Here is a 12,561-nt window from a genome sequence, read left to right as displayed (position 1 = left end):
TCTGATGTGCTGCTCCAGAGCCAGCACTGCAGAACTGCTGCCTGCCTCCCTGACCTACATTCCCACCAGTATAGCACTCTTAGCAGCCAGGCCTCCCAACTAGTAAGAGGAATTCAGATTTAGACTTTTTATCTGGAGCGAACACATTCAAGGGTCCATTTAATTTATTTTCTTTCCTTCTGCCTATTTAAAGAAAAGGGGGAAAAAAGCCCACAAACCCTGCAGTTAGAATGTTTCCTATCTTTACTTTTAGCCTTTCAGCTCAGTGCAATAAAAATGATTTTGCTGTCAGGATGAAGTTTCGTGAACTGTCTCCTAAACATCTTTGTAATTCCACTCTCTTTATCCCATTGTTAATGTTTTAGCTTTGCCTTTGGGCTGTTGCACCAACTTCCCATCTGGTCCCTCCTTCTCTGATCTCACCCACTCTGAACCCCTTTCTACATTGCTACTGTAGTTGTTTTTATAAAACACAAATTTGAAACTCCCCAATTTAAAATCCTCCAATGGATTCTTAAATTCCATGTCTTAGCCTGACATTCAGATCTCTTCACAATCTGTCCCCAGTGTTGTTGTTTTTTTTTTGCGGTACGTGGGCCTCTCACTGTTGTGGCCTCTCCCGTTGCGGAGCACAGGCTTCGGACGCGCAGGCTCAGCGGCCATGGCTCACGGGCCCAGCTGCTCCACGGCATGTGGGATCTTCCCAGACCGGGGCACGAACCCGTGTCCCCTGCATCGGCAGACAGACTCTCAACCACTGCGCCACCAGGGAAGCCCCCCCAGCGTATTTTTTAAACCTTCATTTCCTGCCACTCTTCCCCACTCACTGTAACCTCCAACCACACTGAACTATTTGCCATTTGCCTGATATGGGATACATTTTCATGCCTTCATGCATGAAACGAATATATATTTCTTTGTCCGCACCCTCACACACCTCTGACAAACTCCTCTTATTCATTGTTCAAGGCCAGCTAAAATCTTTCTTCATCTGAAAAGCTATTCCCAACTGTCCCAGACCTGTTCTTCACTCCTTCCTCAGCATTTCTAGAATACCCCAACATTCTCTGATTATATATCATATATATTGCCTATAGATTAATATAAATAATCTATGTTACTTCCCTGTTAGACTGTAAGCTCTATGTAGAGAACCTAGCACCATGCTTGGCACGGTAAGCATCTGCTAGGTGCTAACTATGCTGATGGATAATGATGAAGAAATCTGGATTAAGTCACTTTAGGCCTTCATTGACCACTTATTACCAGTCTTGTTGTGTCAATTCAGTTCTTTTTTTTTTTTTTTTAAATCAAGGGAGAAAAAGAAGAGTGAGCGAGGCAGGAAGAAAATGGAATTATTTTAAGGGAAGATGATTTGTAAATTGAAGTCTGACCAAAGGTGGACAATCAGGATGGGGAAGAGTTGAAGAAATTGAGTCTGGATTTGAGCAAGAGAAAATTCAGGAAGAATAACAGATATCTTCATATCTGTGGACAGTTGTGCTGGAGCAGAGGAAACAGACATGTTCTGTGAAGGTGGAACTAGGACCAGTAGTTTAGAAGCTGTTCAGGGTTAGATTCCTTACAAGGTTGATTTTTAGCGCAGAATAAAGAATTTCTTAACCTCCAGAGCTCTCCAACAGCTTTGACTGCCTCAAGAGATTCTGAACACACCATCATTAGAAGGTGTGCTGGCAGAGGCCATGTGGCCAGCCATGTGGGCCACTATAGAAGATATTACAGTGCTGAGTGTCAAATTAGACTCAATCATCTCTAATACCTCTTTTAACTGTGTAATTCAGTGCCTGTGTGATGCTTTTCAGTAACGTGAGCATGACCTATATTAGGATACTGAGTGGGAACAGAATAGCTTTTTTTTTTTTTAAATAACTGCACCATCTTTGACCAAATCGATTCTCCTGAGTAATTTCCTGTTTTCTCAGGTTTTGAATCTGAAGTAAAAGAATGTTGGCAAAGAAAACGGCAGCCAAATCCAGAGGTTTATGCAAAGTAGACTCATGTTTTGAGGGAGGTTGTTAGAATGGACTTTGTCTCATTCAACAGGCCCAGTTCTGTCTCCACTCTCTTTTTAGTAGTTGTGTAAGATAAGTCTAAGCTTCAATATCCTCATCTATAAAATGGGACTAATAATGTATTTCATAGAGTTAGGGTAAAAATTAAGTCAGATAAAGAAGTGCCTGGCACAGTGCTCAGAACGTGTTACAGATTCAAAACTGTATCCTTCCTCTTGCCCTCTTCTTTTTTATTTTGAGAGAATTAAAGATTTTTGTTTTGCTTGTATGGTTTTTTTGGTCGCCCCTAGGGTTGGGGGACAGTTTTCTTCATTTTAATTGTGAGCTTCAGAGCTAAAGCTCTGTCTTCATTGCATAAGTGTTCCCCCTGCTCACAAAGGAGTAATCCTCTTTGTCTTCCTGACCCAAGGAGTTAGTCTTCCACTACCTTTTTGATACTCTGCTATTTTTACTTCCTAAAGATCAAGTCGTTTCAGAAATAGTTTCTGATTTCTCTTGAAAGTAATTTCTAATTTCCATATTAATCAAGAAAATAGCTTTACATTTCTTCAGTCCTAATCCTAGTAACAACAAGTAAAAGGGATTAGATTGTATTAACATCTGTAAAGCAGTTAAAATGTACGCATCAGAATCCTAGGAAACCTGATCTCTACTGTAGCCTTTGAGGTACAGAGGAGAAAAGCTCACTTGTGTCCATTTATTCTCTTCACTCTTGACCTCCAAAGAATATAAATACAGGAGGGGCACACTTGTTCCCAAGGAGCAAGTCATAGTTATTTGGTAGGTGTGGAAAAGGCCAGTTTCCACCACTGATTTACTGAATAATCTCAGCCAAAATATCACTTTACCTCTTTGAGCCTTGATTTCCTTATCTACAAAATGGGGAAAGTAACATTAGTGTTGTTTTGAGGCTTGAATGACTTAGCATGTATGAAAATATCTTTTGTCTGAGTGGTGGGTGAAATATCCATGGTATATCATTTGAATTCCATGTCTTTACCCCAATGCACTTTAACAGATCCAGGCAGTCTTGGGGAACTGGGACTTGGAGTGCGCTCCACTCGCTTTGGTGGGGCAGAACCTATCCAGAGTCTTGGGAGTGTGCTGAGAGGAGACTTCAGCAGGTAATAGCCAGTCTAGCAAGTGTTACTATGACCTGAAACTTACATTCTAGTAGTGGGAGATAGGCAGTCTCCCATAAATACGTAAACATATAGTATATCAGGTTGTTAACTGCTGTGAAGGAAAACAAAGCATGATAAGGAGCACAGAGAGTAATGAAAGTTGAAGGTAGTATTTTAGAATGTAAGGTGACCTTTGAACAGAGTTCCAGAAGGGAAGAAAGGGTCAGGGTAAAGGCTCTGAGATGGGAAAGTGCTTGACACATTTGAAGAACAGCAAGGAGGCCATTGTGGCTGGAGTAGATTAGCATGTGGGCAAGGAGAGGTTAGAGAGGTAGCTGGTGGGTCATTGAAAGGATTTCACCATAATTGTCTTGGGAAGCTACTGTGGGGCTTAAAGAGAGGAGTGTCATGATCTGATTTAATGTTTTAATGGATCTCTTCTGGCTGCTGTGGTAAAGAGACTGCATAGGATCAAAGGTAGAAGCAGGGAGACCCCTTAAGAAGCTATTGCAATAATCTAGGTGAGAAGTAACAATGACTTGGACTAGGATAGAAAGTATGTAGGCAATGAGATGTGGTCAGATTTTAAATATATTCTAAAGGTGGAACTGAAAGGATTTGCTGATGGATTAGATGTGGATAGGAGAAGAAGAGTATAGAGTCAAGGATGACTCTAAGATTTTTGGCCTGAGGAGCTAGAAGAATGAGTTGTCATTTACTGGTGTGGAGAAAAAGCTTAGAGAAGAGATTTGGAAGGGATTGGGAAGATAAAAGTAAATATTTAATTTTTGAATGTCATAAGTTTAAAATAATAATAGCTAACTTTTTGAAGTCTTAACTGTTTGCCTGGCTCCTAGTACTTTGAGGTCTTACTAATTTAATACTTATAGCAACCTATTAAGTAAATAATATTATTATTCCCACTTTACAAATGAGAAAACTAAAGCACAGAGAGGTTAAGTAAGTGGCCCAAGGTCACACAAATAATTAGTGGTGTTGCTGGAATTCAAACCTAAGCTTAGATCTAGCTCCAGAGACCATACTCTTAGCCACTCTACCCATATAGCCTTGATGTCTAGCAAACATCCAAGTGGAGATGTTAAGTAGGTAGTTAGATACTGTGAGTCTGGAGTTCAGGACAGCAGTCCAGTCTAGCAATATGAAACTTGGGCATAGGTAGTGGACAGATGAAACTGAAAAGGTAAGTTAGGGTCAGTGACTGTAAAGGGAGATATGGTCACAAGAAGACAAAATGATGAGATCAAGACCTAAAAGGCAACCTACCCTTTTAGGTGTGGTTAACCCATCAGTCCTGCTTCATAGAGCCAAGGAAGGTACAAGGCAAGCCACTTATGGATGTCCCCAAAATGCTACCCTTCATCCTTCTGCCTGGAATGTTCTTCCTCCCCTTTTTTTGTCCACATCAAGGGACACCTAGTGCCCAGTATAATCCCTGGCAGACAATAGGTACTAAATAAATGTTGGTTGATAAAGGCCCCTTTTCTGCTCACTTTACATCCTTGTCATGGCACTTTTCGGGCTGCATTCTAACTGTCCACTCATCTGTTTTTCTCTCTCATTACTTGGTGACACTCTCAAAGCCAGGGACCCTCTTGGATTTGTTTCTTTTGTTTTTAAACCTTTCATAGCTCCAGAATACAATGCCCTGGGTAATCTCTTTATTGAGTACCTATTCTCTACAGTTATCTGTGCTAGGCACTAGAGATGCCAGCATCATCAACAGAGGCAGCAGGATGAGTAATATCAGTTGGGGACAAGGAAACAAAATAAACAAAACAAACCCAGAAAAGTTGTAGGAAGGAAGCCCAGCTTTCATATGATGCCCTTTTTGGACAGGGGAAGTTGATGGTTGGGAAGGGATACTCTCTACTGGCCACACAGACTATTTATTCATCACCACCCTGTGTTTGAGAAGCTTGGATGCTTGCTGTCCAGGCTGAGGGGAAGAGGAGGTGGTGGTACGCTCAGGGAGTAGAAAATAGGAACTGATCAAGAGCTGTTGTGTACAGGCAAATGAGACATAGCTATGCCTTCAAGAAGCTTACAGATTGGGGAAAGGGGGGAGGACAGGAAATGTAAACAAACTGTCGAAGTACACTGTTATAAGTTCTGTCATTGGGGGCGCAAGTGTCTTCAAATTTGTTCTGTCCTACAGGGTAGAAGGTACAGATAGAGTTTGGTGAAGTATGAGAAGTCCCTTTCAGACAATCAGAGCAGTTTCACAGTGGAGGGGGCTGCCGAGTCTCAGGAAAGGACAGAGTTTATTATGGTCAGTAGAGGCGTAAGAGCGGGGATGAATGATGCGTGAGTGTGTTGCAGGGTAGCCCTAGCCTCAAATGGCCTTGAAGGTGCTTCTAACCTCTGTAATCCCTTCCTTTTTCTCAGCCTAAGGATGTCACCTAGAAAATCAAGAGGGCTTTTTCTAATGCTGCCATTCTTTGATACCTGCCAAATTCAAGTGAATGAAAAATAATTCTACTTAGAAACACTGAAGGAAGATCCTGTAATTGCCCCTAAAGTAAAAGACATCTGAAATGACATAATAGGGGTATGATTACCCTTGGCTGTACAATCTCTCACATGAAGCTGAATACAGATTTCAGCCATGAGACCAGGTCGCTTAGCTTCCCAAATTAAACCCTTGACTTTCTCCTTGAGAAGTGGCAGACCTCCATATTGCTAATTAAGTGACAAGTTGGCTGCCTTGGTTCTGAAATCAGAAAATGATTGGGAGTAAAGAGAGATGAATTTTCTTTGGAATTGGAAAGGATTTAGGGAAAGGTATATTAACAAAGATACATTATTAAAGCTCAATATTTATAAATCCCAAAGAAGCTTTTAGGGATTTGGGGATTTAATCTTTGACTTTTAAAATCAGCTTTCCATTGTCGGTCAAAATACCAATGAGCATTTAAAAACTGCAGGGAGCAATGAGACAGGCACTTACACACTGCTAGTGTGAGTACAAATTGATAGTCTTTCTAGAAAGCAGTGTGGCAAAGTATGTGAAGATTCTTAGCATGTCACTTCTCATCATTTCTGCTGCTACTTCCCTGATCTGAGCCCCATCATCTATTGCAAGGAGTTTGCAGTAGCCTCCTAACTGGTCTCTCTGCTTCTCTACTCTCCCCCCATTATAGTCTGTTTTCCACACAGCAATCAGAGTGACTCTTTTCAAACATAAGTCAGACCATGTTATTATTCTGCTCAAGACCCCATCATGGCTTCTCATTTCACTCAGAGTAAAAGTTGAAGTCCTTACAGTAGCCTGAAGGCCCTACACGAACTGACCAGCCTTCTGTCTCTCTGACTCCTCTACAACTACTTTCCCCCTCGCTTGTTCCACTTCAGCTACACTGGCCTCTTTGCTATTCCTCAGACATATCCCATATCATATACTCCCAACTTAGGGCCTTTGAACTGACTCTTTCCTTCCTGTGAAATGCTCTTCCTTCAGCCATCTTGCTTGGTTAACTCTATTTCCTTCAAGTCTGTGTGGAAACCTTACTTTCTCAGTGTGTCTTATACTGGTTACCCTATTTAATAGTGCAGTCCCAACACTGTGGCACATCTGATGCCCTTTACCCTGCCCTTTTTCTCTTTTCCATAGCACTTAAGACTGTTTTTTTAATAGTTACTATTTATCCACTGCCTTCTCCAACCCTCTTAAAATATAAGCTCCACAAGGGCAGGGATCACAGTGTCTGGCACAGAGTAGATACTGAAATATTTGTTGAATGAATGGGCTTTAAAAATAGCACTATCTTTTGACCTAGAAAGCTCACTTCTAGAACTCATTCCTGAAAAAATAATCAGAAATGCAGCCAAAGATTTATTTGGGTTGTTCTCATACCTTTATTTATAATAATGAAAATTTGAAAACAACCTAAACCTATAAAAACAGAGTTATGGTTAAATAATTTGATATATCTACATAATGGTATATTATCAAGATATTAAAAAGTGTTTTGAAGAGAATTACGTGGGAAAATGCTTATAATGTTAAAGTGAAAAAATAGAATTTAAAACAACATTTACCCTTATCTCACACCATATACAAAAATGAATTAATGATGGGAATTCCCTGGCAGTCCAGTGGTTAGGACTCCATGCTTTCACTGCCGAGGGCCCGGGTTCAGTCCCTGGTCAGGGAACTAAGATCCCCACAAGCCATGCAGCACAGCCAAAAAAAAAGGATCAATGATATAAATATAAGGGTCAAAGCCTTAAAACTCTTAGAAGAAAATATAGGGTAAATCTTCATGACCTTGGATTTAGCAAGTGTATTCTTAGATATGACACCAAAAACATGAGCAACAAAGGAAAAATAGATAAATTGGATTTCATCAAAATTAAATCTGATAAAGTTTTTTTGTTTTCTTAGTTTTTAATGGAGTATAGTTGATTTACAATGTTATTAGTTTCTGCTGAACAGCAAAGTGAATCAGTTATACCTATGCATATATCCACTCATTTTTAGATTCTTCTTCCATATAGTTCATTACAGAGAACTGACCTATGCTATACAGTAGGTCCTTATTAGTTATCTATTTTATATATAGTAGTGTTGTATATGTCAATCCCAATCTCCCAATTTATCCCCCTCACCCCACTTTCCCCCCCAGTAACCATAAGTTTGTTTTCTACATCTGTGACTCTATTTCTGTTTTGTAAATAAGTTCATTTGTACCATTTTTTTCTTAGATTCCACATATAAACGATATCATATATTTGTCTTTCTCTGTCTGGCTTGCTTCACTCAGTATGACAAATCTGATAAAGGTTTAATATCCAGAATACATTAAAAAGTCCTACAACTCAACAACAAAACAACCCGACTTTTTAAATTGGCACATGTTTTGAATAGACATTTCTCCAAACAAATGTACAAATGACCAATAAGCACATGAAAAGATGTTCAGCATCATTAATCATTAGGGAAATGCGCATCAAAACCACAAAGAGATACCAATTCACACCTGCTAGGATGGCTATAATTTAAAAAAAATAGAAAATAACAAGTGTTGGTGAGGATGTGTAAAAATTGGAACCCTCGTGCATTGCTGGTGGGAGTGTAAAATGGTTTAGCCACTGTGAAAAACAGTTTGGTGGCTCCTCAAAAAGCTAAAGATAACATTACCATATAATCCAGCAATTCTGCTCCTCAGTATATACCCCCCAAAATTGAAAACAAGGACTCAAACTGATACTTGTATATCAGTGTTCACAGCAGCATTATTCACAATATCCAAAAGGTGGAAACAACCCAAGTGTCCATCAACAGGTGAATGGATAAACAAAATGTGGTATATATATACAGTGGAATATTACTCAGCCATAAAAAGGAATGAAGTTCTGATACATGCTAAAACATGAATGAACTCTGAAAAAATTATGCTAAGAAGCCAGGCACAAAAGGATAAATAGTGTTTGATTCCATGTGTTAGAATACATAAAGTATCTAGAATAGGCAAATTCATAGAGACAGAAAGTAGATTAGAAGTTAATCATGAAGAACCTAGGGGCAGGACAGGAATAAAGATGCAGACCTACTAGAGAATGGACTTGAGGATACGGGGAGGGGGAAGGGTAAGCTGGGACAAAATGAGAGTGGCATGGACATATATACACTACCAAATGCAAAACAGATAGCTAGTGGGAAGCAGCCGCATAGCACAGGGAGATCAGCTCAGTGCTTTGTGACCACCTAGAGGGGTGGGATAGGGAGGGTGGGAGGGAGGGAGACGCAAAAGGGAAGAGATATGGGAATATATGTATATGTATAACTGATTCACTTTGTTATAAAGCAGAAACTAACATACCATTGTAAAGCAATTATACTCCAATAAACATATTAAAAAAAAAGAAGTTAAGATGGGTTATGGGAAGAGGGAATGGAGTGTTATTGCTTAACGGGTACAGAGTTCTGTTTGGGGTGGTTAAAAACTTTTAGAAATACATAGTGGGGATGGTTGCACAACATTGTGAATGTAATTAGTGCCACTGAATTGTACACTTAAATGGTTAAAATCACAAATTTTATATATATTTTGTCACAATTAAAAAACGTTTTTTTAATCCTTATATATAATATGCAGTGGTGGACTGGATCAGGCTTGTGTGGGCTCTCTAGACCCTATTGTGAGCTTCTCAGCTACTTATACTTATTCAGTGATGTTGGTAGCTTGAACTTGGCCATGGTTGGGAGTGCTTACACCATGGAACTTAGCAAATGCTACAAATAGGGCTCCGCCCCAATCCCCTTGAGCCAGTTGTTAAATATTTACTAGCTCACCACTGAATATATGTGTATAAAAATGCATGGAAAACTATCTGGAGACATAGATGCCAAACTGCTATTATCTCTGGGGAGGAGAGTAGTATTATGGCAGGAATGTGAAAGTAAACTTACACTTTCTACCATATATACTTCCATAGTGTTTCAGGGTTTTTTACAGTGAGCATATAGACATATATCTCTTGTACTGCTTTGAAAAAACAGACAGAAAAATGTGTATATGTTGGGACTGTGGTATTGGTGATTTTTCTTGAGAGGCTAAAAGCAGTCACATATACTACCTGAAATGGCCCATGAAGAGGCTGAAGGCCAAGCTTGGGACTTGGATTCCATTTCCTCAGAAATCTGCTTTCTTCTTGCCCAACTAAATGACACTTTTTTGTCTCTTCATAGGTTACCCTACAGCCTATCCAGCTGCAGCCCCTGCCTACAATCCCAGCCTGTACCCCACCAATAGCCCCAGTTATGCTCCAGGTAAGGAAAAAGTGAAGCCAACAGTGGTGAGTGGGGTGGGAGGTGAGGCTCTATTTGGGGAAAAAAGGCCCAAAACACTTGCTGGCCTTTCCATGTCCTTAATTGCTCTGGGCTCAGCCTGTCCACGCTTGATTGTTCAGGGAGTCCCCTCTGGGAACTGGGGCAGTTCAGCCTCCGGGAATAGAATTTCTTCCATTCTCCTTGGGACTTAAAGTTGGCCCATCTCTCTTCTGCTGGAATATCTGAGACGTGTATCCTCCTCACAGAACCTTTTCTGCTCTCCCAGTATCCACACCCAGTTTTTGCTCGGTTTCCCCTGAGGCTGCCGTTGACACACACACACACACACACACACACACACACACACACACACACACACACACACACACACACACACACACACACACACACACACACACACACACACACACACACACACACACACACACACACACACACACACACACACACACACACACACCTCGGTTTCCCCTGAGAGAGTGAGAGACTTGCCACATTTTCAAGCTGCAGCGAGGAACTTGTTTTTCAAAAATAATAAAGGCCCAACACTCCTTGGATAGAGGTTGAAATAGATTTGAAAGTATCGAAGTTTGTTTCAGTTTGGGAGCAATGCAGAGGTTTTACCACCATCTTGACCCCCACGCTCAAAAAAATAAGCCACTCTCAGCTGGTGCTTTAATACTCAAGGAGCAGGAGAAAGAATGTGGGCTCTGCAGTTAGTAAGTCCTGGGTTTGAATCCTGATTACTCAACTCACTAGTTGTGAGTCCTTAGACAAGTTACCTCACCTCTCTGAGAAATGTGCTACACCTACCTCATGGTTGTAGATGGTTTTATGTAAGTTCCTCTTCATTTACTCAACAAGTATTTATTCGCTGAATGTCCTCCCCACTAGAATAGAAAAAAGGAAGGATGCTGTCTTTGCCTGAAGTAGCTTACAGTCCATTTGGAAGCTGACGTGTGAACAAATTCGTGGCTGTACAGTGTGATGAATATTGTAAAAGGAATACGTACAAGAGGAGAGGAAGTGGAGGAGGGAACAACCTCTGCCTGGGGTTGAGGGTGTAAGGGAGGCTTCACAGAGGACCTAGCAGTGGAGACTTGAGGGAGAAGTAAGAGGCATTCTTTTTTGTTTGGTTGGTTGTTTTTTTTTGTTGTTGCTGTTAAGAGGCATTCTTTTAAACATACAAAGGAAGAGTTGGGCATTCTAGGCAGAGTAGAGCCTGGGCAAAGACATGGAGATGTGAGGAATGACACTGAAGAACCTTGAAGTAGTGAGAATGGTTGAAGTATAGGCTCTAGGGTGGCGGCGTAATAGATGAATCTGGACTACAGATGTGCGAGGGCCAGATTTGGAAAGGCCTGGAATGTCATGATAATACCCTCATTTTCTTGTTTAGTAATTATTTTTTTAATACCATTTGTTTTATTTGGCAATTGTGACTTTTTAAAATAATTTATTTATATCTTATTTATTTTGGGCTGCTTTGGGTCTTCATTGCTGCGCAGGCTTTCTCTAGTTGTGGTGAGCGGGGGCTACTCTTTGTTGCCGTGCACGTGCTTCTCATTGCGGTGGCTTCTCTAGTTGTGGAGCACGGGCTCTAGGTGCGCAGGCTACAGTAGTTGTGGCGCGTGGGCTCAGTAGTTGTGGCTCGCGGGCTCTAGAGCGCAGGCTCAGTAGTTGTGGTGCATGGGCTTAGTTGCTCCACGGCATGTGGGATCTTCCCAGACCAGGTATCGAACCTGTGTCCCCTGCATCAGCAGGTGGATTCTTAACCACTTCTCCAACAGGGAAGTCCCTGCATGCATTCTTTTTTTTATTTTTTAATTAATTTATTTATTTACTTATTTATGGCTACATTGGGTCTTTTTTTTAAAATTTATTTTTATTTTTGGCTGTGTTGGGTCTTCGTTGCTGCGCGCGGGCTTTCTCTAGTTGCAGTGAGCGGGGGCTACTCTTCATTGCAGTGTGCGGGCTTCCCATTGAGGTAGCTTCTCTTGTTGCAGAGCATGGGCTCTAGGCGTGCGGGCTTCAGTAGTTGTGTCTCATGGCCTCTAGAGCACAGACAGGCTCAGTAGTTGTGGCTCACGGGCTTAGTTGATCCACGGCATGTGGGATCTTCCCGGACCAAGGCTTGAACCTGTGTCCCCTTCATTGGCAGACGGATTCTTAACCACTGCGTCACCAGGGAAGCCCCCCACATGTATTCTTAACCACAACATTATAGTTGCAGTCGGCTAGAGAGAAATTGAGGTGTTAGACTAGAGCAGTCAGATTAGAGAGGAAAGGGAGAGCAGACAGGAAGAGCCTGAGATTGTGGGGACATGGGGAAGGGAGAGATTGGAAAGCTCCTGGCATGTGTAAAGTACTGATTAAGTTTTAATTTTAAAGCACACAAAATATCAACCCACGTCTAACTTGATTTTCCCCAATTTTACTTTTGAAAAGTCAACATATTTCTAAGCTGTGACTAAACCAACCCAGACCATTTTCTCACACAGTCCACTAGACAGGGTGGTATTAGCACATTGTGTCAGAAAGCCCCAAACTGGGAGTTGGAAGACTGGAGTTATAGCACTAACTCTGCTAC

The 12,561-nt window shown here is 41.1% G+C and overlaps 1 protein-coding gene across 5 annotated transcripts in view; it reads left to right on the top strand.

Moving 5' to 3' along the window:
- FAM168A (family with sequence similarity 168 member A) overlaps positions 1-12,561 on the top strand; it is a 200,866-nt gene that overhangs the window by 165,724 nt on the left and 22,581 nt on the right. For all 5 annotated transcript variants that reach the window (XR_007478999.1, XM_033405675.2, XM_012536741.3 and 2 more), the window contains exon 3: positions 9,870-9,950. Coding sequence is in view for 4 of the 5 variants with exons in the window: in XM_033405675.2 (XP_033261566.1) it covers positions 9,870-9,950 (81 nt within the window). In the remaining variant the exon portion in view is untranslated. The remainder of the gene's footprint in view (positions 1-9,869; positions 9,951-12,561) is intronic.

Source organism: Orcinus orca, chromosome 8 (genome assembly GCF_937001465.1).
Source record: "Orcinus orca chromosome 8, mOrcOrc1.1, whole genome shotgun sequence".
Classification (NCBI taxonomy): Eukaryota; Metazoa; Chordata; class Mammalia; order Artiodactyla; family Delphinidae; genus Orcinus; species Orcinus orca.
This window is presented reverse-complemented; position numbering and strand designations above follow the sequence as displayed.